General features: G+C 37.4%; 1 protein-coding gene across 6 annotated transcripts in view; it reads left to right on the top strand.

Moving 5' to 3' along the window:
• Nucleotides 1–20,543, top strand: part of STK31 (serine/threonine kinase 31) — an 86,563-nt gene extending 66,020 nt beyond the window's left edge. For 2 of the 6 annotated variants that reach the window (XM_077856505.1, XM_077856507.1), the window contains exons 24-25: nucleotides 1,560–1,628; nucleotides 20,187–20,543. In XM_077856505.1, coding sequence (XP_077712631.1) covers nucleotides 1,560–1,628; nucleotides 20,187–20,385 — 268 coding nt within the window. In that variant the 3' untranslated portion in view covers nucleotides 20,386–20,543. Of the gene's footprint in view, nucleotides 1–1,559; nucleotides 1,629–20,157 lie in introns of all 6 variants that reach the window. The other 4 variants (XM_077856506.1, XM_077856511.1, XM_077856509.1 and 1 more) reach the window with 4 other exon arrangements.
• Nucleotides 20,544–27,019: the final 6,476 nt, after the last annotated feature.

The raw sequence follows: 27,019 nt of genomic DNA, 5'->3' as shown, positions 1-27,019 counted from the left end.
TTTAAATTACAATGTATGGAACTTATTTGGATCTGGATTTAAATAAACTATATACAAGTAAAATAATTTCTGATGTTTATGAGATGATTAAAAATTTGAAAACTTGGGGTACCTGACTAGTTCAGTCTCTGGAGTATGTGACTTGACCTCGGGGATTGTAAGTTTAAGTCTCACATTGGGTATAGAGATAACTCAGAAATAAAATCTTTTTTTATTTTTTTATTTTTTAAAATTTATTTATGATAGTCACAGAGAGAGAGAGAGAGAGAGGCAGAGACACAGGCAGAGGGAGAAGCAGGCTCCATGCACCGGGAGCCCGACGTGGGATTCGATCCCGGGTCTCCAGGATCGCGCCCTGGGCCAAAGGCAGGAGCCAAACCGCTGTGCCACCCAGGGATCCCTCAGAAATAAAATCTTAAAAAAATTTGAAAACTGGATATTTTATACAGGCATATATTGTTTCATTGTGCTTCACTTCATTCCATTTTGCAGATGCTGCATTTTTTACAAATTGAAGGTACAGAATTCTGTGTCAGGCAGGTTTGTTGATGTCAGGTTTTCAATAGCATTAGCTCACATAGTGTCTCTGTCATATTTTGGTAATCTTGCACTGCTTCAGACTTCTTTATTATTATTATATTTATTATGGTGGTCTGTGATTAGTGATTATGACTTACTCAAAGTTAGATGATGGTTAGCATCTTTTTAGCAATAAAGTATTTTTAAATTAAGATATGTATATAGGTTTTTTAGGCATAATGTTACTACACACTTAAATGTTATTACAGCTTTTACATGCACTGGGAAACTAAAAGATTCATTTGACTTGCTTTATTGTGATAGTTGTTTTATTATGGTAGTCTAGAATCAAACCCCCAATATTTCTGATGTATGCCTGTATTGAAGAATTACTAAAAAAAAAAAATAAGAAAAAGAAAAAAATTACTTTTTGGTGTGATGATATCGTTGTGTCAAAATAAAGACTTTATCTTTTAGAAATATGTACTAAAATATGTACAAATGAAATTATGAGATGTATAGGATTTACCTCAAGAATAACATGTAGGTTTATACATAAGGCTGATGGTTTTGGGGGCTGGGTGATGAGTATATAGGATTCAGAAAATTTGGGTATATAAGAAATCTCCACATGTAATAGTTTTAAAAGTTTAATATGTATTTCTTGAACATAGGTTAAGTATTAGGAAGGAAAGAAACGTGCTTGATTTACTTTATTTGTACTTAATGTATGAAACCAACATGGTATAAGCCACAAAGTTTCGATGTTTTTACTTGAAATGTGAGGAAGTATTGCAGTTTCTTATACTATATTCATCAACTCTGTTAATACTTGAGGAGCCCCGGGAACTGTTTAGTTACTTGGAACAAGTGGTTATTAACATGAAAGTTTTTTTTTTTTTATCCTGTAAGAGCTAATGTATGTCCTTTGAATGAGTTGTTCTCTCTTCTCCAGAATATGAACAGTTCCAGAATTGACTGCTTATAAGATTGGTATTTTGCTAGACTGGGGATTTATCCATTTTCGTTTTCTTTAACAGCTTTCTGTTCAAAATCAGAAATTTGAGACAAATGAAGATGGAATTCCAAAAGTGGATCAGTTTCGTTTGGTATGCGACCTTTTTGTCATTTACTGGTTGGAAACGTATGCTGTAGTTGTACCAGTAACGTAAACATAAATATTGGACTGAAAATGTCCTCTACTTTTTTTAAGAATGCAAAATAGCGTTCATAATAAATAAGAAAAATTCAAATGCCTTGCTTACACCACTGCCAGAGAATTGTTGCTAGAGAATACTGCTGGATTGTACATTTTTCACACAAATTATGTAATATAAGTAATAAAGAAAAAATAGTCTTTGCTGTATCTTCCAAGATCATATTATTTAAAATATTAAAAACATTAGTTTAAAATATTAATATTTTACTAGTTTTTATAAGTATCTAGCTGTGTCTTTTCTTTGTCATATATCTGTCATTCATATTGCTTTGCCAAATATAAACATACATTTATATATGTATTCAGTCAACATATTTTGAGTATCTAGTCCATACTAGGAATTGAACTAGATGCTGGATTACCAGGATTGCAGTTTTGAATAAATGAATAATTTAGAAATATGAACAGGTAAACAACCACGATCCCTAAGTAGGGTATTAAGAAAGTACTTTGGAGAGAGCTAATTTTTAACTCTGCAGAGAAAGGGGGAGGGAAGAGAGAGGTAGAAGATGCCAGCAAGTAGCTTGAGGTGAATCTTCAAGATTGAAGTAGGAGTTTACAAGAGAGAGAATGAGGTGCTGGTATACTAGGTAAAGGCGGTAATACATGAAAATATTAAATTCTTTTGAAATGGAGTAGCCCTGTATGACTAGATATTAAGAGGTTATAAATATGGCAGTAAATAAGTTTATGGAAGTATAATCTCTAAAAATTTCTCATGCAATTTTTTTAAGAAAGAAAATATTTTAAAATATCTTACAAATGTTTTTATGACTTTATTTTTTTTAAGAGCAGTTTTAGGTTCATAGCAAAATGAAGAGAGAGGTACAGAGATTTCCTGTATCCTTCCTTCTCTCACATATGTATAGTCTGTCCATTAATATCCCCCACCATAGTGGTCCATTTATTACAATTGATAACCTGTATTGACACATCATTATCACCTAAAGTCGGTCATTTACATTAGGGTTTCCTCTAATGTAATTGAGGAAAGGCACAACCCATTGAAAGCGTGGTGCCTTCCTATGAGTTTGGACAAATATATAATGGCATGTGTTCACCACTATAGTATCATACAGAGTATCTACATTGCCCTAAAAATCCTTTGTGTTCTGCCTGTTTATCTCTGCCTTCCCCAGACCACTGGTTACCGTTGGCCCTTTTACTGTCTCCATAGTTTTGCGTTTACCAGAGTGTCATGTAGTTAGAATCACACAGTATGTCACCTTTTCAGACTGACTTTTTTGCACTTAGTAATGTACATTTAAAGTTCTTCTAGGGCAGCCTGGGTGGCTCTGCAGTTTAGTGCTGCCTTTGGCCCTGGTCGTGATCTTGGAGACCTAGGATCAAGTCCCATGTCGGGCTCCCTGCATGGAACCTGCTTCTCCCTCTGCCTGTGTCTCTGCCTCTTTCTCTGTGTCTCATGAGTAAATAAATAAAATCTTAAAAAAAAAAAAGTTCTTCTAGATCTTTTCAAGGCTTAATAGCTCATTTCTGTTTAGTGCTAAATAATAATCCATTTTCTGAATATACCACAGTTTATTTACCTGTTCACCTGCTGAAGGTCATCTAGGTTGCTTGTAGGTTTTGGTAGGTATGAATAAACATCCATGTGCAAGTTTTTGTGTAGACATAAATTTTCATTTTAATAGGTCAATACCAAGGAGCATAGTCACTGGCTTGTATGGTAAGAGTATGTTTAGTTTTGTTAGTGTCTAAAGGACTGTACCATTTTGTATTACCATTCCTGTTGCTTCACGTCCTTGCTAGCATTTGGTATTTATCAGTATTCTAGATGTATAGCGGTATCTTGTTTTAATTTACATTTCCTTGAGAGATGATGTGTGGAGCATTTTTCATATGCTGATTTGCCATTCATGTATCTTTGGTGAGGTGTCTGGCAAGGTCTTTGGCCCATTTTTTACTGTTTTCTTACTGTTGAGTTTTTTTGTGTGTGTGTTACTGTTTTAAGAATTCTTGTGTATTTTGAAAAACAGTCCTTTATCAGAAAATCTTTTGCATATATTGTCTCATAATCTGTGGCTTGTCTTTTAATTTTCCTGATAGTGTCTTTTACAGAGCAGACATTTTTAATTTTAATTTTATATTCTTATATTCTTTTTTTTAAAATTTTTTATTGGTGTTCAGTTTACTAACATACAGAATAACCCCCAGTGCCCGTCACCCATTCACTCCCACCCCCCACCCCCCTCCCCTTCCACCACCCCTAGTTCGTTTCCCAGAGTTAGCAGTCTTTACGTTCTGTCTCCCTTTCTGATATTTCCCACACATTTCTTCTCCCTTCCCTTATATTCCCTTTCACTATTATTTATATTCCCCAAATGAATGAGAACATATAATGTTTGTCCTTCTCCGACTGACTTACTTCACTCAGCATAATACCCTCCAGTTCCATCCACGTTGACGCAAATGGTGGGTATTTGTCATTTCTAATAGCTGAGTAATATTCCATTGTATACATAAACCACATTTTCTTTATCCATTCATCTTTCGTTGGACACCGAGGCTCCTTCCACAGTTTGGCTATCTCTGATTTATCAGTTTTTTCTTTCATGGCATTTGGTGTAGTATTTAGAAAGTCATCACCAAACCCAATTTCATCTAGGTTTTCTCCTATGTTATCTTCTAGGAATTTTATTGTTTTGCATTTCACTTTTATTTTATTTTAATTAATTTTTAAAGATTTTATTTATTCATAAGAGACAGAAGGGTGGGGCAGAGACACAGGCAGAGAGAGGGAGAAGCAGGCTTCATGCAGGAACCCTGGCATGGGACTTGATCCCCGGTCTCCAGGATCACGACCTGGACTGAAGGCGGCGCTAAACCGCTGAGCCACCTGGGCTGCCTGCATTTCACATTTAGATCCATGACCCATTTTGTGTTACTTTTTGTGAAAAGCATAAGGTCTATATTTAGATTCATTTTTTTGTGGATTCCAGTTCCAGTGCCATTTGTTGAAAAGACCCATCTCCACTGTATTGCCTTTTCCTTTTTGTCATATTATTAGTTGAGTATATTTTATGGGTTTATTGTATGCCATTAATTTATTGGTTTATTCTTTAATACCACACACTTTTTTTTTAAGCTTTTATTTATTTATTCATGAGAGAGACAGAGAGGTAGAGACATAAGTTGAGGGAGAAGCAGGCTCCCCATGGGGAACCTAATAGAGGACTTGATCCCAGGACCCTGGGAACACACCCTGATCCCAAGGCAGATGCTCAACCACTGAGCCACCCAGGCATCCCTATACCACAAGTCTTGATTACTGTAACTTTATAGCAAGTCTTGAAGGTGGGTCGTGTCAGCCTACAACTTCATTCTTGAATATTTGTTTATTATTCTGGGTCTTACTGCCTCTCCATGTAAACTTTTAGAATTAGTTTGTTCATATCCACAAAATAACGTGCTAGGAGCTTGGTTGGAAATATACTGGATCTATAGATCAAGTTGTGGAGAATTGATTCCTTGACAATATTGAGTCTTTATCCATAAATATGGAATATCTTTCCTTTTATGTAGTTCTTCTTTAATATCTTTCATCAGAGATTTGCAATTTTCCTCAGGTAGATTTTCTACCTATTTTGTTAGATATATACCTAAGTATTTTGTTTTTGGTGTTCAAATTCCACTTGCTCATTGCTGTATATAGGAAGGTGATTGAGTTTTGTATGTTAACTTTATATGTGGCAAGCTTGCTATTATAATCAATTACTAATTTCAGGAGTTTTTTTTTCTGATCTTTCAGATTTTCTATATAGACAATCCTGTCATTTGTCTATGAACCAAACAGTTTTATTTCTTCCTTTCAGATAACATGGTCTCATGCCCTTTTGATTATTTGGACTGTAATGAAGGAACACATATAGTTTTATTTAACTCTGTAGTCCTTTAACTTATTTGACCACAGAAATCCTGTGTTTTATAACATCCAGTATCCCATGAAATTAGCTTTTCATAAACACACATTAGAAATGATTCCTAAGGAGCTTTGCTATACTTCTTGGATATGAATAAAAAACATTGGAGACAAGTTTTGGGAGACTGAAATTATTTATTACACTTACTGGCTGTAGTGTAGAATGGGATAACAAAAAAGGTGATAATACTTTGTACTTTAAAAGCTTAGGATATGGATTTCTTGCCATTAGAAAAATACAGGTATTGCTGTTAGAGGTTGTATCTTCACACAAAGTGACCACTTGAAATTCCTGCTCTTTCAGACTTGATATAAAAACTATACTTTAACAAATTTTCCTGAAATTTAGCGATTTAACACACATTTACTGTTTTACTCCTTGTGAGTCAGGAATCTGGGCTTAGCTTATTTGGGTTCTTTGCTTCAAGGTCTTTCATAGGCTGGGTCAAGTTGTTGACTGGGCTGTCATAGTCATCTTAATTCTTGACTGAGGAAGCTCTGCTTTCTTTTTTATTTTTTATTGGAGTTCGATTTGCCAACATATAGTATAACACCCAGTGCTCATCCCGTCAAGTGCCTCCCTCAGCACCCATCACCCATTTACCCCATCCCCCTACCCACCTCCCCTTCCACTACCCCTAGTTCGTTTCCCAGAGTTAGGAATTTCTCATGTTCTGTCACCCTCTCTGATATTTCTCACTCATTTTCCCTCCTTTCCCCTTTAATCCCTTTCACTATTTTTTATATTCCACGAGTAAATGAGACAATATGTTTGTCCTTCTCCGATTGACGTACTTCACTCAGCATAGTACCCTCCAGTTCTAACCACATTGAAGCAAATCGTGGGTATTTGTCATTTCTAATGGCTGAGTAATATTCCATTGTGTATATAGACCACATCTTCTTTATCCATCCATCTTTTGATGAGCGCCAAGGCTCCTTCCACAGTTTGGCTATTGTGGATATTGCTGCTATACACATGGGGTGCGGGTGTCCTGCCATTTCACTGCCTCTGTATCTTTGGGGTTAATCCCCAGCAGTGCAATTGCTGGGTCGTAGGGCAATTCTATTTTTATCTCTTTGAGGAACCTCCACAGTTTTTCAGAGTGGCTGTACCAGTTCACATTCCCACCAACAGTGCAAGAGGGTTCCCCTTTCTCCACATCCTCTCCAGCATTTGTGGATTCCTGTGTTGTTAATGTTCCCCATTCTCACTGGTGTGAGGTGGGATCTCATTGTGGTTTTGATTTGTATTTCCCTGATGGCAAGTGATGTGGAGCATTTTTGCATGTGCTTGTTGACCATGTCTGTGTCTTCCTCTGTGAGATTTCTGTTCATGTCTTTTGCCCAATTCATGATTGGATTGTTTTTTTTTTTTTTTTTTTGATTGGATTGTTTCTTTGCTGTTGAGTTTAATAAGTTCTTTACAGATCTTGGATACTAGCCCTTTATCTGATATGTCATTTGCAATTATCTTTTCCCATTCTGTAGGTTGTCTTTTAGTTTTGTTGACTGTTTCTTTTGCTGTACAGAAGCTTTTTATCTTAAGTCCCAATAATTCATTTTTGCTTTTGTTTCTCTTGCCTTCATAGATGTATTTTGTAAGAAGTTACTGTGGCAACTTCAAAAAGGGTGTTGGTGTTGCCTGTATTCTCCTCTAGGATTTTGATGGAATTTTGTCTCACATTTAGATCTTTCATCCATTTTGAGTTCATCTTTGTGTATGGTGTAAGGGAATGGTCTAGTTTCATTCTTCATGTGGCTGTCCGATTTTCCCAGCACCATTTATTGAAGAGACTGTCCTTTTTCCAGTGGATGGTCTTCCTACTTTGTCAAATATTAGCTGACCATAGAGTTGAGGGCCCATTTCTGGGTTCTCTATTCTGTTCCACTGATCTATGTGTCTGTTTCTGTACCACACTGCCTTGATGATCACAGCTTTGTTTTTTTTGTTTTGTTTTAATTTATTTTTTATTGGTGTTCAATTTACCAACATACAGAATAACCCCTAGTGCCTGTCACCCATTCACTCCCACCCCCGCCCTCCTCCCCATCAACCACCACTGGTTTGTTTCCCAGAGTTAGGAGTCTTTATGTTCTGTCTCCCTTTCTGATATTTCCCACACATTTCTTCTCCTTTCCCTTATATTCCCTTTCACTATTATTTATATTCCCCAAATGAATGAGAACATATAATGTTTGTCCTTCTCCGATTAACTTACTTCACTCAGCATAATACCCTCCAGTTCCATCCATGTTGAAGCAAATGGTGGGTATTTGTCATTTCTAATGGCTGAGTAATATTCCATTGTGTACATAAACCACATTTTCTTTATCCACTCATCTTTCGATGGACACCGAGGCTCCTTCCACAGTTTGGCTATTGTGGCCATTGCTGCTATAAACATCGGGGTGCAGGTGTCCCGGTGTTTCATTGCATCTGTATCTTTGGGGTAAATCCCCAACAGTGAAATTGCTGGGTCGTAGGGCAGGTCTATTTTTAACTCTTTGAGGAACCTCCACACAGTTTTCCAGAGTGGCTGCACCAGTTCACATTCCCACCAACAGTGCAAGAGGGTTCCCCTTTCTCCACATCCTCTCTAACATTTGTGGTTTCCTGCCTTGTTAATTTTCCCCTTTCTCACTGGTGTGAGGTGGGATCTCATTGTGGTTTTGATTTGTATTTCCCTGATGGCAAGTGATGCAGAGCATTTTCTCAGGTGCATGTTGGCCATGTCTATGTCTTCCTCTGTGAGATTTCTGTTCATGTCTTTTGTCCATTTCATGATTGGATTGTTTGTTTCTTTGGTGTTGAGTTTAATAAGTTCTTTATAGATCTTGGAAACTAGCCCTTTATCTGATATGTCATTTGCAAATATCTTTTCCCATTCTGTAGGTTGTCTTTTAGTTTTGTTGACTGTATCCTTTGCTGTGCAAAAGCTTCTTATCTTGATGAAGTCCCAATAGTTCATTTTTGCTTTTGTTTCTTTTGCCTTCGTGGATGTATCTTGCAAGAAGTTACTGTGGCCAAGTTCAAAAGGGGTGTTGCCTGTGTTCTCCTCTAGGATTTTGATGGATTCTTGTCTCACATTTAGATCTTTCATCCATTTTGAGTTCATCTTTGTGTATGGTGTAAGGGAATGGTCTAGTTTCATTCTTCATGTGGCTGTCCGATTTTCCCAGCACCATTTATTGAAGAGACTGTCCTTTTTCCAGTGGATGGTCTTCCTGCTTTGTCAAATATTAGCTGACCATAGAGTTGAGGGCCCATTTCTGGGTTCTCTATTCTGTTCCACTGATCTATGTGTCTGTTTCTGTGCCAGTACCACACTGTCTTGATGATCACAGCTTTGTAGTACAATTGAAATCCGGCATTGTGATGCCCCTGGCTCTGGTTTTCTTTTTCAATACTTCCCTGGCTATTCAACGTCTTTCTGATTCCACACAAATCCTAAGATTATTTGTTCCAACTCTCTGAAAAAAGTCCGTAGTATTTTGATAGGGATTGCATTAAATGTGTAAATTGCCCTGGGTAACATTGGCATTTTCACAATATTAATTCTTCCAATCCATGAGCATGGAATATTTTTCCATCTCTTTGTGTCTTCTCACTTTCCTTCAGAGGTGTTCTGTAATTTTTAGGGTAGAGATCCTTTACCTCTTTGGTAAGGTTTATTCCTAGGTATCTTATGCTTTTGGGTGCAATTGTAAATGGGATTGACTATAGAAATGTCAATGATTTCTGGGCATTGATTTTGTATTCCTGCCACACTGCCGAATTGCTGTATGAGTTCTAACAATCTTGAGGTGGAGTCTTTTGTTTTTTCTAGGTACAGTATCATGTCATCTGCAAAGCGGGAGAGTTTGACTTCTTCTTTGCCAATTTGAATGCCTTTTATTTCTTTTTGTTGGCTAATTGCTGAGGCTGGGACTTCTAGTACTATGTCGAATAGCAGTGGTGAGAGTGGACATCCCTGTCGGGTTCCTGGTCTTAGGGGAAAGACTCCCAGTGTTTCCCCATTGAGAATGGTATTTGCTGTGGGCTTTCTGTAGATGGCTTTTAAGGTGCTAAGGAATGTTCCCTCTATCCCTACATTCTGAAGAGTTTTGATCAGGAATGGATGCTGTATTTTGTCAAATGCTTTCTCTGCATCTATTGTGAGGATCGTACGGTTCTTATTTTTTCTCTTGTTGATATGATGTATCATGTTGATTGCTTTATGAGTGTTGAACCAGCCTTGCATCCCGGGGATAAATCCCACTTGGTCATGGTGAATAATCTTATTAATGTATTGTTGGATCCTACTGGTTAGTATCTTACTGAGAATTTTTGCATCTGTGTTCATCAGGGATATTGGTATATAATTCTCCTTTTTGGTGAGGTCTTTGTCTGGTTTTGGAATTAAGGTGATGCTGGCCTCATAGAACGAGTTTGGAAGTATTCCATCCCTTTCTATCTTTTGGAACAGCTTTAGTAGAATAGGTATTGTTTCTTCTTTCTAGAATTCCCCTGGGAAGCCATCTGGCCCTGGACTTTTGTGTCTTGTGAGGTTGTTGATGACTGCTTTAATTTCCTCCCTGGTTATTGGCCTGTTCAGGTGTTCTGTTTCTCCTGTTCCAGTTTTGGTAGTTTGTGGTTTTCCAGAGATGCGTCCATTTCTTCTAGTTCACCTAATTTATTGGCGTACAGCTGCTCATAGTATGTTTTTAAATCATTTGTATTTCCTTGGTATTGGTGGTGATCTCTCCTTTTTCATTCGTGATTTTGTTCATTAGTCTTTTTTCTTTTTAATAGGGCTGGCTAATGGTTTATCTATCTTATTAAGTCTTTCAAAGAACCAACTCCTGGTTTTGTTGATCTGTTCTACAGTTCTTCTGGTCTCTGTTTCATTGAGTTCTGCTCGAATCTTTATTACCTCTCTCCTTCTGCTGGGTGTAGGTTTTATTTGCTTTTTTTCTCCAGTTCCTTTAGGTGCGAGGTTAGCTTGTGTATTTGAGTTTTTTCCAATTTTTTGAGGGATGCTTGTATTGCGATGTATTTCCCTCTTAGGACTGTTTTTGCTGTATCCCAAAGATTCTGAATGGTTGTATCTTCTTTTTTTTTTTTTTTTTTTTTGTATCTTCATTTTCATTAGTCCATGAATCTTTCTAATTCTTCTCTGATTTCCTGGTTGACCCTTTCATCTTTTATCAGGATGCTCTTTAACCTCCACGTGTTTGAGTTTCTTCCAAATTTCTTCTTGTGATTGAGTTCAAGTTTCAAAGCATTATGGTCTGAAAATATGCAGGGGACAATCCCTATCTTTTAGTATCAGTTGAGACCTGATTTGTGACCCAGTATGTGGTCTATTCTGGAGAAAGTTCCATGTGCACTTGAGAAGAATGTGTATTCATTTGCATTTGGGATGCAAAGTTCTATAAGTATCTGAAATCCATCTGGTCCGGTGTATCATTTAGAGCTTTTGTTTCTTTGGAGATGTTGTGCTTAGAAGATCTCTCATTTGCAGAAAGTGCTGTGTTGAAGTCTCCTACTATTAGTGTATTATTATCTAAATATGTCTTTTCTTTAGTTATTAATTGATTGATATACTTGGCAGCTCCCACAATAGGGGCATAAATATTCATGATTGTTAGGTCTTCTTGTTGGATAGGACCCTTTGAGTATGATATAGTGTCCCTCTTCATCTCTTACTACTGTCTTTGGGATAAACTTTATCTGATGTGAGGATTGCTGCCCCAGCTTTCTTTTGAGGACCATTTGAAAGGTAAATGGTTCTCCAACCTTTCATTTTCAGGCTATAGGTGTCCTCAGGTCTAAAATGAGTCTCTTGTAGACAACAAATAGATGGGTCTTGCTTTTTTATCTGGTCTGAAACCCTGCTTCTTTGGATGGGATCATTTAGCCCCCACCCCCTGCCCCCCGTTCAGAGTTACTATTGAAAGATATTAATTTAGTGTCGTCGTAATTCCTGTTCAGTCCCCGTTTTTGTGGGTTATTTCTTCGGGCTTCCTCTTTCTTTTACAGGGTGCCCTTTAATATTTCTTGCCAGAGCTAGTTTGGTGGTCACCTATTCTTTCAGTTTCTTCTGCCTATCTTGGAAGCTCTTTATCTCTCCTTCTATTCTGAATGAGAACCTTGCTGGATAAAGTATTCTTGGCTGCATGTTCTTCTCATTTAGGACCCTGAATATATCCTGCCAGCTCTTTCTGGCCTTCAGGTCTCTGTGGAGAGGTTTGCTGTTAATCTAGTATTTCTCCCCATATAAGTTAGGGATCTCTTGTCTCTTGCTGCTTTAAGGATTCTCTCTCTATCTTTGGAATTTGCAAGTTTCACTATTAAATGTTGAGGTGTTGAACTGTTTTTATTGATTTGGGGGGGGGGTGAGGAATCTCTCTATCTCCTGGATCTGAATGCCTGTTTCCCTCCCCAAATTAGGGAAGTCCTCAGCTATGATTTGTTCAAATATGCTTTCTGGCCCTGTGGCCCTTCTGGCGACCTCTGGAACCTCAATTAAATGTAGATTTTTTCCTTCTGAGGCTGTCAATTATTTCCCTTAACCTTTCCTCATGCTCTTTTAATTGTTTTTCTCTTTTTTCCTCAGCTTCCTTTCTTGCCATCAGCTTGTCTTCTATGTCAGTCACTCTTTCTTCTACCTCATTAACCCTTTTTGTTAGGACCTCCAGTTTGGATTGCATCTCATTTAATTGATTCTTAATTTTGTCCTGATCTAAATTCTGCAGTCATGAAGTCTTTTGATTTCTTTATTGCTTTTCCCCGGAGCCACCAGTAGCTTTATAATTGTGCTTCTGAATGGCTTTCTGAGATTGAATTGTAATCCAAATTCTGTAACTCTGTGGCAGAGAGTACTGTTTCTGATTCTTGCTTTTGTGGTGAGTTCCTCTTTCTAGTCATTTTGCTAGTGCTGAGTGGCTGTATGAGTTGGGTGAGTCAAGAATATCAACCATGACCTAAATATATTTCACCCTAGATGATTCTGCTGAGTTTAGAGACCAGAAATTGAAAACAAAGTTCAGAACTTAATAAAACAAAAGTACCACTAAAGTGAAAAACAAATTTTAAAACAAAGTAGTAAAAATTAAAAGGCCAAGAATCCCAAAGAAGAGAAAAAAAAAAAGAAGAAAAAAAAGGGGGGGGGATACTGAGACATGGTGGTGGTGACAAAGTTGTAGTGGAGGGGTTCTAGAAGGTGATCCTCTTGTTTCTGAGTATATTAAGTTTTGTATGTTAGAAGATGCTCAATATAAATTTATATAAACCAGAAATACTTGTAGAAGGCCCCAACATTGACAACCAATACATAAATGAGATAAAAGAGGGGGGCAGATAGGAAATGAAGAATCTCATGGAATGAACCAGCATGGTATACCACTTGGTTCTGGGTGCGTGCTGTTCATGTTTTAGAAGGTATTAACTTCTGCCATTGTAGAACAAAATGAGGCAGAGAAAACAAAAATCACAAAACATAAAAAACATATCTTGAATATCTCCCAAAATTAAGTTGAATATGTTGAAGGGAATCTAGAAGTAGAAAATATATCTAGGAGCTGTAATTGTAGAAATATGAAGGTCAAAAGGAAGAATCTTAAAAATGAAGAGGTGGTAAAATACTGTAGTTAAGGTGGGAAAAGAAAAAAATAGGAAATTTACAGTCTGATATAAAAACAAGTTGTACTGGAAAAAGGAAGAAAAAAATAGGGGTACCCTCTGATAATATATACTGTAAATCCCTCGACTTCCCCTGGAGCTTTCCAGCGGTGCTGGGTCAAGAACTTGCTCTTCCCTTGTGCTTCCAGCTGGTCTTCTGGGGGCAGGGGCTGCTGTGCTGATTCTCAGGTGTGTGTACCAGGAGATGCCCCACCCCCTGCTGGCTACGGGCTCAGTGGAGCTGTTTACCCTGTGAGGCCCCTGTTCCCTGGTGGCCCTGGACACAGCTCCCCCAGTAACTACTACAGTCTCCCAGTCCACACTGGCCTAAATGGTCTCAGGGCAGTGTGGGTGAGCTGATCTGCACAGCTTGGGGGCGGGCGCCTGGCAACAGGAGAGTCCTCGCTGTCCTGTGTCCTCCCCACCTCCCCCTGTTCCAAGGAGAATGCAGGATCGTGGATTGTGTCTCCTTGGCACCTTGGGATTCGGGGCCCTGTGCTGCTGGAATTGCGCTTGGGACGCAGCTCCCAAAGGCAGTAGGGCACGCAGATCCCTCCGTTGGGAGCTGCCGCCTGACTGACCGGCTTCTCCCTAGTAGGAAGATCTGCTTTCAAGCCCACGTGATTGTTGGTAGAATTCAGTTCCTCTTCAGTTTACAAGAAATTGCACTCCATTCTTTGCTGTATTTCCATCATGGTAGCTTGTTTCATCAAAGTGTAGTAGAGTAAGGATAGAAAGTCTGTTAGCTAGACCAAAGTCACAGTTTTTCATAACTAACTCTGTAGGTAATCATACACAAAAGGAAGGGATTACATGATGACATGAATACCAGGAATTAGGGATCAGTGGGGAACATCTTAGAAGTTTGCCTGCTACGGTTCTATTCTGTTAGCTGAGTGCTAGGCACTCTGCTAGGTGTATGTATAAAGAAGGTGAATAAATATAAGAAGTTTTTATTTAATGTGTTTGATATAACTGCTAATGGAGATCAAATTAGAGTACTTGGCTGTGTAGTATTTGCTTGGGTAATTTTTTAAAAAAGATTTTATTTATTCATGAGAGACACAGAGAAAGAGAGAAAGGCAGAGACAGAGGCAGAGGGAGAAGCAGGCTCCACGCAGGATACCTGATATGGGACTTGATCCCAGGACTCCAGGATCATGCCCCGGGCCGAAGGCAGGCACTAAACCATTGAGCCACCCAGAGATCCCTTGCTTGGGTGATCTGAGGCAGCTGTTAGTGCTAGAAATGGGGTTGTCTTTATCTATATTCTATAATCACATGTAGTTATCAAACAAATGAGGGAACTATAATTTAGACAATACAGGGGCCATATTACAGGTGGAGAGAAATCATAGAATTATGCAATTATTAGATATTATTCGATATTAGAAGATAATTCACTAATTCTCAGTCCCCAGAAGAATTTCTTTAGCAGTAGGTCCAATCAGATGGCCTTCAGTCTTTGCTTAATTACTTTTAAGTTCAGACAGCTTCATTCTATTCTCTATTGTACAACCTTATGTTTATTTGAAGGTAGTTCCTTTAAATAGATGTTCCTTTATATACATGTGTGTGATAAGATATTCACAAAAAGAAGCACATCCCTATTGATATGTCCCTCAGCTACCCAGGTCTCTTTTCTGGAAACCCCAGTGGTGTTGCTAGTTTCTTGTGAATCTTGCCAGAAAGATTCTATGTATGTATCATAGATAGGTATATGTATGTGTCCTTTTAAAAAAAGATTATTGTTTCATTAAGTTTTTTTAAAAAAATATTTTGTATGCTCAGTAAGGGCCTACTAGGGTGGGGTTTTGCGTGTGCATCATTGTATCCCCAATGTCAGTAGTTGATACATAATAAGACTTAAGTAAATATATTTTGAATGAATGGATGAATGAATGAATCTTTACTGTATTTTTTCTGATAAATGTTCTTCATGTGCCATTTTTTGGACCTGCCTTTTTCCTCTATTTCTCTCCTGTATTTTTAATCTATCTGAAGTCCATTTTTTGTATATATGAAGTAAGGTTCAATTTTTTTATATATATATATATGTGGACAGATAGTTGACCCAGCACCATGTACTCAATAGTCAGTCTATCCCTACTGATTAGTAATACCACTCTATGCTGTGCCAAGTTTCCACGTACTCATGAATCTGGGGCTCCATTTTGTTCTTTGGATTATTTATTGATCCCTATGCCAACAGTCTGCAGTTACACATTTTAAAATATTGTGTCTTTATAGAGTGGACTTTGTTTGACATTCCTTTCTTAGGTTTTTCTTCAACGTTGTCTTGGTTATTCTTGCCCTTTTATTTTTCCTTATGAATTTTGGCACCAACTTGTTAAGTCCTCTGAAAAACATTATTGAGACTTTGTAAGTATTTTGAATTAATGGGTTAATTTGAGAATGAGAATTGAATATCAATAGTATCTTGATATTCTGTTGTAGTTGGGAAAATAATACCTCCATTTTTTTGGACATTATTATTATTTTACTCTTTTTTATATTGCATGGACTATAAGAGATTTTATTTTAAAAACAATTTCAAGAGTGGTTTAATTATATTCAGAAGTACATATATCATGTAGCAGAACTTGATTATATTGAGAGGTAATTGACAGATAATATTAGTTAACATATAACATTAGTTTTATAATGATTTGATATTTGTACACAGTGGGAAATAATGACCACAATAACATCTAGTTAACATCCATCAGCATACATTGTTATAAATATTTTTTTTCTTGGAGTGAGAACTTTTAAGATTTACTCTCTTAGCAATTTTCATTTTTTTAATAAATTTATTTTTTATTGGTGTTCAATTTGTCAACATACAGAATAACACCCAATGCTCATCCTGTCAAGTGCCCACCTTAGTGCCCACCACCCAGTCATCCCCACCCCCCGCCCACCTCCCCTTCCACCACCCCTAGTTCATTTCCCAGAGTTAAGAGTCTTTCATGTTCTGTCTCCCTTTCTGATATTTCCCACTTATTTTTTCTCCTTTCTCCTTTATTCCCTTTCACTATTTTTTATATTCCTCAAATGAATGAGACCATATAATGTTTGTCCTTCTCCGATAGACTTATTTCACTCAGCATAATACCCTCCAGTTCCATCTACGTTGAAGCAAATGGTGGGTATTTGTCATTTCTAATGGCTGAGTCATATTCCACTGTATACATAAACCACATCATTATCCATTCATCTGTCGATGGACACCAAGGCTCCTTCCACAGTTTGGCTATTGTGGACATTGCTGCTAGAAATAGAAACATTGGGGTGCAGGTGTCTCGGTGTTTCACTGCATCTGTAACTTTGGGGTAAATCCCCAGCAGTGCAATTGCTGGGGGGTAGGGCAGTTCTATTTTTAACTCTTTGAGGAACCTCCACACAGTTTTTCAGAGTGGCCGTACCAGTTCACATTCCCACCAACAGTGTAAGAGGGTTCCCCTTTCTCCACATCCTCTCCAGCATTTGTGGTTTTCTGCCTTTTTAATTTTCCCCATTCTCACTGGTGTGAGGTGGTATCTCATTGTGGTTTTGATTTGTATTTCCCTGATGGCAAGTGATGCAGAGCATTTTTGCATGTGCTTGTTGGCCATGTCTATGTCTTCCTCTGTGAGATTTCTGTTCATGTCTTTTGCCCATTTCATGATTGGATTGTTTCTTTGCTGTTGAGTTTAATAAGTTCTTTATAGATCTTGGAAACTAGCCCTTTATCTGATACGTCATTTGCAAATATCTTCTCCCATTCTGTAGGTTGTCTTTTAGTTTTGTTGACTGTATCCTTTGCTGTGCAAAAGTTTCTTATCTTGATGAAGTCCCAATAGTTCATTTTTGCTTTTGTTTCTTTTGCCTTCATGGATGTATCTTGCAAGAAGTTACTGTGGTGGCCAAGTTCAAAAAGAGTGTTGGTGTTGCCTGTATTCTCCTCTAGGATTTTGATGGAATTTTGTCTCACATTTAGATCTTTCATCCATTTTGAGTTTATCTTTGTGTATGGTGCAAGAGAGTGGTCTAGTTTCATTCTTCTGCGTGTGGTTGTCCAATTTTCCCAGCACCATTTATTGAAGAGACTGTCTTTTTTCCAGTGGATAGTCTTTCCTCCTTTGTTGAATATTAGTTGACCATAAAGTTGAGGGTCCACTTCTGTATTCTCTATTCTGTTCCATTGATCTATGTGTCTGTTTTTGTTCTTAGCAATTTTCAAATAGGCAACACAGTATTATTAAGTAGTCACCATGCTGCTGTACATAATATTCTCATGATTTACATGTAAAATAAATATTTATAGTTTGTACTTTTTGACCCCTTCACCAGTTTTGCCCACCAACTTCTCACCACATTGCCTCTGGCAGCTTCTAATCTGGTCTCTGTATCTGTGATCTTGGTAGTTGTTTTTATCTTTTTCTGACTTAGTTCACTTAGTATATTGTGCTTAAGATCCATCTATGTTATCACAGATTGCAAGATTTCGTTCTTTTTTTATGGTTGAACGATAACTTCCATTTTGTGTGTGTGTGTGTGTGTGTGTATCATTCCCCCCCCCCCCTTTTTTTGGCTACAGAATAGCACTTTATTCTTTCAAAATTCCAAATTGCTTAACATACAGTGTTATATTAGTTTTGGGTATACAATATAGTGATTCAACAATTCCATACATAACCCAGTGCTCATCATGACAAATGAACTCCTTAATACCCATCCCCCATTTCAACCATTGCCCTACCCACATTACCCTCTGGTAACCATCAGTTTGTTCTCTCTGGTTAAGAGTCTCTTTCTTGGTTTGTCTTTTCCTTTTCCTTTTCATTTTCCTCTCCTCTCTCCCCTCTCTCCCCTCTCCCCATTTTGATTTATTCATGAGAGGCAGAGATACTGGCGGAGGAAGAAGTAGGTTCCATGCAGGGAGCCTGATGTGAGACTTGATCCTGGGACCCCAGGATCACACCCTGAGCTGAAGGCAGGCGCTAAACTGCTGAGTCACCCAGGGATCCCATCTTTTTTTTCTTTCTTTTGCTTATTTGTTTTGTTTCTTAAATTCCACATGAGTGAAATCATTCGGTATTTGTCTTTCTTTGACTTATTTCACTTAGCATTATACTCTCTAGGTCCATCCATGTCATTGCAAATGGTGAGATTTCATTTTTTATGCCTAAATAGTATTCCTGTGTTTGTGTGCATACTACATCTTCTATATCTGTTCATCTACGGGTGGACACTTGGGCTACTTCTATAATTTACACCATCTTTTCATCCCTTCATCTGTTGATGGACATGTAGGTTGTTTCCATATCCTCGCCCTTATAAATAATACTACAGTGAACATGGGGGATGCATATATCTTTTTGGGTTAGTGTTTTTTCCTTCAGAGAAATGCCCAGATGTGGAATTGCTGCATCATATGCAGCAATTTTAAATTTTAAATTTAAAATTTAAATTTTAAATTTTTAAATTTTAAATTTTTAAATTTTAAATTTTAAATTTTAAATTTTTAAATTTTTTTGTGGACCTTCCATACTGTTTTCCACAATGGCAGTACCAGGTTACCTTCTCAGCAAATAATTTTTTTATTTTTAGAGGGAGAAAGAGAATTGTATGCAGGTGTGGAGGTGCAGAGGGAAAGGGTAGAAAATATCAAGCAGGCTGTGTGCCCATTGTGGAGCCTGATGGGCTTGATCTCATGACCCTGAGATCATGACCTGAGCCAAAATCAAGAGTTGTATGCTTAAGCGACTAAGCCACTAGATTTTGTAATTTTTAGTTTATACTTGCTGAAGGTGCTGTCCTTAAATATGTTTAGAAACATATTCTATAGAGTGCACTATGGCATTAATTTAAAAGTATTTAATATTTGTTATATTACTGCCACTGTGCTAGTTGTTGAGGATGAAGTGATAAACTAAAATTCCCAGTCTTAAGGATCTTAGAGTCCAGGGAGAACATTAGCAATAAACAGGTGATTTTTATTCAGTGTAGAATATGTTTGTTTCAGGTGCCCGTGTGGCTCAGTTAGTTAACCAGCTGCCTTTAGCTCTGGTCATGATCCCAGGATTCTGGGATATAGGCCCACATTGGGCTCCTGGCCCAGCGGGGAGCCTGCTTCTTCATTTCCCAATTGTTCATGCTCTCTGTCTCTTGAATAAATGAAATCTTCAAAAAAGGAAAGAAATGTATTCTGTTTGGAGTCATCATACAGGGGCAAAAAAAAAAAAACATATCCAGGTGCTTTGTCAGACAGGTGGAAATAATAGAGCAGTTATTACAGTGTGATAGTACAAATAACTTTTAAAAAGTTCTTTGAAATAGTGGTACCTAATAAATTCTGGCTCCCCATAATGATGATAATGGTAGTGGTGGTAGAGGAAGTTCCTGGAGAACACTTCAAAACTGATCCATAGGCAGTTGACCAGTAGAAGAGGTTTCCCTTCTAAAGAAGCTTTAGTGTAAAATTTTCAGTGTCAAACTCTGACCAGTGCCATAAAAAAAGAGGAAGAAGAAGAGGGTAGCCTTAAAATGTTCTTTTTAAAGTTTCCCTTCTTTTTGAGATATTTCACCTACGATCTTATTACAGGTTTTCCCTGTGATTTAATTCCATTGTTTATTATTGGAGTATTGCTTATTGCTTTCCAATAAGTAGTTGAATTTTATAGAAATCTTAAAAAATCTAAATAGGAAAAATTGATGTTACCTCTGTTTATTGATTAAAAGTATTTTTGAGTTGGATCCTTCTTCCTTATTTCAGATTTGTCCTTTTGTTTTGATTTTACTTTTGTTCTGTAACCTTTTTCCTTGCAGGGTGATAATGTCAAATCCCTCCTCTATAGCTTGATATATTGTAGAAGTTCAATGACTGCTGAGCAAGTTTTGAATGCAGAATGTTTCTTGGTGCCAAAGGGGAAATCAACTCCAAACCCAGAAAAAGATACTGAATATACACAATATAAAGAAAAAGAAGAATTAAAGATGGAGAACTTGGACCAATATAAGGAAAAGACAAGAAATGGTGAAGCCAGCTTTGATTGATGGATTAGTATTTTTTTTGTTGTTGCAGATGTTCCTTTTAAAACTTTTTTTCAGTTGGCTAAGTAAACAAAAAAATTCGGAAGTGTTCTGGAGCTGGTTGGGTTGTGTCTTTGGTATTCCATTTGTGAAAAATAAAAGATGTTTGGCTGTGCAAAAAATTATGTACTTTGAAATCTCATTTAACTGGAGTTGTTAAGGAATGATTTTCTGTGTATGGTACATTTTGAATTTGCATAGACAATGATACTTGTAATAGAAAAGGTTTTTAGATATTTGGACAAATCCTATACAGATTTTCAGTTACATGAGCCAGCCGATGGTGAAGGGTGATACATTCAACAAATAATTGGCCATATACCCAGTTCTGGGGATATAAAGGTAATTAAAACATTGTCCTTACATTTACAAAGCACACAATCTATTGAGAAAGTCAGAGATATAAACAAATCTTACTAATACAATGTGGAGTATCCAGTGGTAGCTCTGTACAGAGCTTTACGGGAGTACACTCAAACTGTGGAAGAGGGATGTCATGGTAGGCTTTTCTGGAAGAGTACGTTAGTTAGATTTGATAGAATGAGTAATAAAGTTGAAGGAGGGGCAAGAGTATCTTAATTGGCAGGGAAATACGATTAAGGCACCGAAGGGAAAAACTTTTTGTTGTGCTTAATAGTATAAAATAGGCAGGGAGTAGTTATATAGTAGGTGACTAAAGGCTTTGTACAAAACAAAATCATACCTACCTAATCATTTTATAGAAAATGTGGAGTCATTGAAGAATTTTAAACAGCTTAAGTTCCTTCAAAATCCATCTATGTACCACCAAGATAGGAGGTAGGGAGACTGTTTAGAGGGCTAATATAATAAAGTAGATGAGAAGTGATGAAAACAAGGTCTAGGGAAATAGAGATAGTGATGAAACTTATGGGACAAATTTATGAAATAATTAGAAGGCAGACCGGTTAAACTTGGTGATTGAAGTGTATGTGGACTAAAGTAGTATGGTAGTCTCCAGTTGTCTAATTAAAACCCAGCCTTCCTTTCTTCCTTGATAATAGATTCCAGTTTCATTTGGGATGGCAGTGTGTTTGTCTGAAAGACTGTATTTACCATTTCCTACATTAGTTGAGGCCTTTTTGAATAAGTTCTTGCAAATAAGGCTTCTTAAAAGGAGCTGACTTAGCTACGAGATGTGCCCTTTTGCCCTTATTTCTTTTTTATTGCCGAGAAGTGAATATGGTGGTTAGAATTTAAGCAGTCTTGTTGGGTCATGAGGTGACCTTGAGGATGAAACCCATGACTGGGATGATGGAGCAGCAAATTAGAAGGAACTGATATCCTTAATTATTCTGGAGCCTCTGGACTAGCCTCAAGTTTTAATACTAGTTGGGAGAATAAATTCTTATATCAAAGTATGGTTCCTGTACCAGCAGCCTCAGCATCACCTGGGAACTTAATAGATAAGCAAATTCTTGGCTTCATTCCGATATACAAAATGAGAATCCAGGGGTAGAACCTGAATATCTGTGTTTTGGCAAGCGCTTTAAGTCATTCTAATGCATGCTAAAGAGAACTATTGCCACATGTTCAAGCCATTGCTACTTTTTGGGTTTCCTATTTTATAGTAGACCTTAATTTTAGCTTATTCAGTTATAAAGATACTGTAGTTAGATTTATTTTTAAAAATTACTTATTTATTCATGATAGAGGCAGAGACACGGCAGAGGGAGAAGCAGGCTCCATGCAGGGAGCCTGATGTGGGACTCGATCCCAGGTCTCCAGGATGAGGCCCTGGGCTGAAGGTGGCGCTAAACCACTGAGCCACCGGGGCTGCCCTGTAGTTAGATTTAAAGTAAAGTTGAATTAAAGAGAACAAAAAATACATAACTTTATACCAGTGTTTAAAATAAAGAATTAGGGATCCCTGGGTGGCGCAGCGGTTTGGCGCCTGCCTTTGGCCCAGGGCGCGATCCTGGAGACCCGGGATCGAATCCCACATCGGGCTCCCTGCATGGAGCCTGCTTCTCCCTCTGCCTATGTCTCTGCCTCTCTCTCTCTCTCTCTCTCTCTCTCTGTGTGACTATCATGAATAAATAAATAAAATCTAAAAAAAAAAATAAAATAAAATAAAGAATTAGACTAGCATTTTCCAAATGTGTTTTGCTGAACCCTTGTCCCTTGGGATGTCCAGCACAAAAAGTTCTGTGATTAGTTGTTTGGAAAATAACAAATGGTAAATTGGAGATTGATTATGCATATTAGATGGTAATGTTTCTAAAAAGTTGTCTAGAAAAAATTCCTGTTTAGTTTTTTAAAAGATTTTATTTATTTGAGAGAGAGAGCACAATCTAGGGGAGCAGGAGAGGGAGAAGCAGACTCCCTGTTCAGCAGGGCCCAATGTGGGGCTCAGTCCCAGGACCCTGGGATCATGACCTGAACCAAAGGGAGACATTTAACTGAGCCACCCTGGTGCCCCTGAAGCCTGTTTCGTTTTATTTAGCCCAGTGTTTGCCAAAATTGATGAGATCCCCTTTTTCACATAATGCCTAGCAACTTCTCTCTTGTGAAAGTAGGGTAAGAATCAGATTTTTTTGGCATACTAAGGTAGTGTTTTTATTTATAAGTATTAAAATAACAAATGATGTGTGATGGAAAGAGACAAATTTGTAAGTATCTCTTCAATGCCACAAATATTTCTTGAAATATGGGTGTATATATATGTAAAAGCAATGCAAAGCCAAGCAGAAATGTTCACTGCTGTAGGGGCAGTTTGAGAATGATGCAGTATGTAATAAGTTCTAAGAAAAGCAATAATGGGCAGCCTGGGTGGCTCAGTGGTTTAGCTCTGCCTTCGGCCCAGGGCGTGATCCTGGAGACCTGGGATCAAGTCCCACGTCAGGCTCCCTGCATGGAGCCTGCTTCTCCCTGTGCCTGTGTCTCTGCCTCTCTCTCTCTCTCTCTCTTTCTGTGTATCTCTCATGAATAAATAAATAAAATCTTAAAAAAAAAAGCAATAATGTATGTCAGTACAAGAAAGGAAGGCAAGAGAAGAATGATGAGATTGAGGAATAGACATTTGAACCATTGTAGAGGAGCTTTTGGATTTTACTTGTTTGGAACTGTAGAAGGTATTTCAGGCCAAGGGAATTAAGAGAACTCAAAGAGTAGATTTGGGAAAAGGCAAGAATTTGGCCAGAGTATAGGACATTAATGGAGGAGCTGAGAAATAGGCTTGGAAAAGTATTTTGGGGATGGATCACAGAGGGTTGTAAGTTGCTTTATAAGAGATGAGGCTATTATAAACTTATGAGCAGCTGAATCACACAATCCTGTTTACTTTTGAGTAAAACAGCTAACCAGAGAGGCAGGGAAATAAAGGAGATGAGGAAGGAGTCGGATGACACATTTCACCAAAGTAAATGAGGAAAAATGTCCTGTTTTAGATCAAGATACTGAAGAGGAAAGAATTAAGAGTACAAACTTTTTCTCAAAAGAAATTAGTGGGAAGCCTCTGGTCCATTTCATAATGCCAAGTCATTTCAGGCTGTATTTAAATGTCAACATTTGTTAAATTCTTAGCATCTTTCTTTTAACTCAGAAAATGACATGCTTTGTCATTTCTTCATTGTTGTATAACCATATCTTCTGCTATTTAAACTACATGTGGAAGCAGTTCTGGATTGGCCATAGTAAGGACTGCTCCATAAAAGCAGTAAGAACACTGACAGAACATTGTCAAAATCAACTTTTTCAGAACTCTGGGGACTATCAAGGACTTGGAACAATTTGAAGAGTATACTTAAGGAAAAACAGCTGAATCTTGGTAAGAATTGCAAGTTTTGTCGTGTTTTAACTTGCCCTATTTGGATCTCCCTGTCCCCAGCCCTGCGGTAGCCTTGTAAACCAGCAGCCTCACAATTATGTTAGCTGTGAAAAACCAGTGGCTTAATAGCCAGTGGAAGTGGCAGGATGTTTTGAGCTCCTCAAGACGCACCATTGCCAGAGAATTGTCACTATTTGACTTGTTTGGCAACTTTCTGGGAAAATTCCTTGCATAGTGCTTGTCCTTATTTGACTTGATTTAGACTTTATTCAATGGAAAAACTCTTCTTCCAGGGTATTTGTTGGAAAAAAAAATCATGGCAGTTTAACATCACAGCTGCCTGAGGTGGTAACACCTGGTGAGGGAAAACAGTGTAATAGGAAAAATCTGAGAGTGATATTCATAGGCTGCACTGAAAAGCTCTAATGAACTCTTGGGGTTCTAAAAGGCTATGGACATGTTCAAGGCTATGAGCATGTCCTGCAAAGGCTCGATCTTTCATCTCTGGTTGACCTTGAGATTCTGGAAAACAGGATGTGAAGGCAAAGGCAGACTTAAACTGCCAGGGTGTTGAAGGTGTGGTCCAAAATATAACCTCTCAGCAAAAGTTGGGAAACTTACTGGTTTCAGGCATTTTAAGGAAACGTCTGTCCAATTATTAGCTGACTACTAAGCTAAGCTGAACATGGAAAGAATATAGATTTCATAGACTTAGTCCAGGAAAGTAAACATCATCATCATTGTCAATAAAAATCACAGTAACAATAAACTGGATCGAGAGGGGGAAGTCTGATTTCTAAAGTTGGAAATTATTACATGTAAAATTTCCAGTTTTGAGCAAAAAAAAAAAACGCGAAGAAACAGGAAAATATGTGCAAGAAAAAAATAATAAAAACTGTCTAAGAGCAAGCTTGGATGTTGGACTTAGTACACAAAGAGTTTTTATCATCTATTCTAAATATGTTCAAAGAACTTTAGGAAACTGTATCTCAAGAATTAAAGGAGGGGTGCTTGGATGGCTGAGCTGGTTAAGTGTCTATCTCTTGATTTTGGTTCAGGTCATGATCTCAGGGTTGTGAAGTCAAGCCCCGTGTCAGGCTCTGTGCTGGGTGTGGAGCCTGTTTAAGATTCTCTGCTTCTCCTCCCCACTCCCTCACTGAAAAAAGAAGGAAAGTGTGAGAACAATATCTCACCAAATAAAGAATATCAACAAGGAGAAACTATAAAAAATAAATAGAAAAGTAGGTATCTTAAAAGTATAATAGTGAAAAATTCATTAGGCTTGAGCAGATTTGGATTGATAAAAGATCAGTGAATTTAAAGATGGGTCAACTGAGATTATTATTTTTTTTCTGAGATTATTTTGAATGAGGAAGAAAGAAAGAAAGAATGAAAAGGACTGAAAAGACTAAGAGGCTTGTGGGACTTCAAGGATACCCATAGCCTAGTGGGAATCCAGGTAGAGAGGTCAGAAAGGGGTAGAAAGAATATTTGAAGAAATAATGGCTGAAAATTTTCCAAATTTGATGAAAAACATGAATCTGCATATTCAAGAAATTTAGAAAACTCCAAGTAAGATAAAGAGATTTACAAAGTCATCATAATCACACTACTAAAAATTAGAGCTAAAGAAGGAATCTTGAAAGTAGCAAGACTAATGACTCCTTGAATACGAGGTATCTTAATGAGAATAACACCTGATTTTCATTAGAAGTAATAAAGGCTAAAATTCTGTTGGATGATGTATTTAAAGTGCTGAAAGAAAAACCTCTCAACCAAAATTTTATATCTAGGAAAAATAAAGGCAAGGCATGTCTAGGTGGCACTCTAGACGGTAACTTCAATCCATACACAAAAATAAAGACACTGGTAAAGATAACTACATAGGTAAATATAGATGACAGTATATTTTTGTTTGTAACTCTTCTATCTGAAGAGTCTGTAAACTATCTGATTTGGAAGAAAACTGTATAAAGCATTAATTATAAAAATGTATTAAGGGGCTTACCATGTGTAAAGATACAGTTTGTATGACAATCAGCACAAAGAAGAGAGGAACAAATGGTGGTATATTTGTTTGCTGTTGGACATTGAGATTTTTGGTATTGAAATAAGTTGGTATTAATCCAAACTAGATTGCTTTAAGGTTTTAATTGTAATTATCAGGTAAACCATTAAGAAAATAAAAAATGTGGTAAAGAGGAAACAGGGAATGGTATAATAGAAATACCTAACACTAAAGAAGATAGTGATGGAGATACAGAGAGATAGGAAAGATAACTGAAAACAAAAAGCGAAATGAAAGATGTAAAATGCACCATAGTTACTATATTAAATACAAATGTATTAAGTTTTCCAATAAAAATATAGAAACTAAAAGAATATATTTAAAAATAATAAGGGGCATTTGGGTCACCCAGTTGGTTACATGTCTGCCTTTGACTCAGGTCATGATCCCAGGGTCCTGGGATTGAGCTCCCCAACACCCCCGCCCCCCACATTGGGCTCCCTGCTCAGTGGGGAGCCTACTTCTTCCTCTCCCTCTGCCACCCTCTCTGCTTGTATTCTCTCACTCTTTCTTTGTCAAATAAATAAACAGAATCTTACAGAAAAATAAAAAAATAAAAAAATTTAATTATGTACTGTCTGTATGAGACACAATTTAGAATCACTACCAGAGGGCAGTGTTGACACCTTCAGATCAGCATGAGGAAATGCCTCTTTTTTCTTTTCTTTTTCTTTTCTTTTCTTTTCTTTTCTTTTTTTTTCTTTTCTTTCTTTTCTTTTTTCTTTTCTTTTCTTTTCTTTTTT

Source organism: Canis aureus, chromosome 18 (genome assembly GCF_053574225.1).
Source record: "Canis aureus isolate CA01 chromosome 18, VMU_Caureus_v.1.0, whole genome shotgun sequence".
NCBI classification, from domain to species: Eukaryota; Metazoa; Chordata; class Mammalia; order Carnivora; family Canidae; genus Canis; species Canis aureus.
Note: the sequence above shows the minus strand (reverse complement) of the source record. Positions and strands in the feature narration are given on the sequence as shown.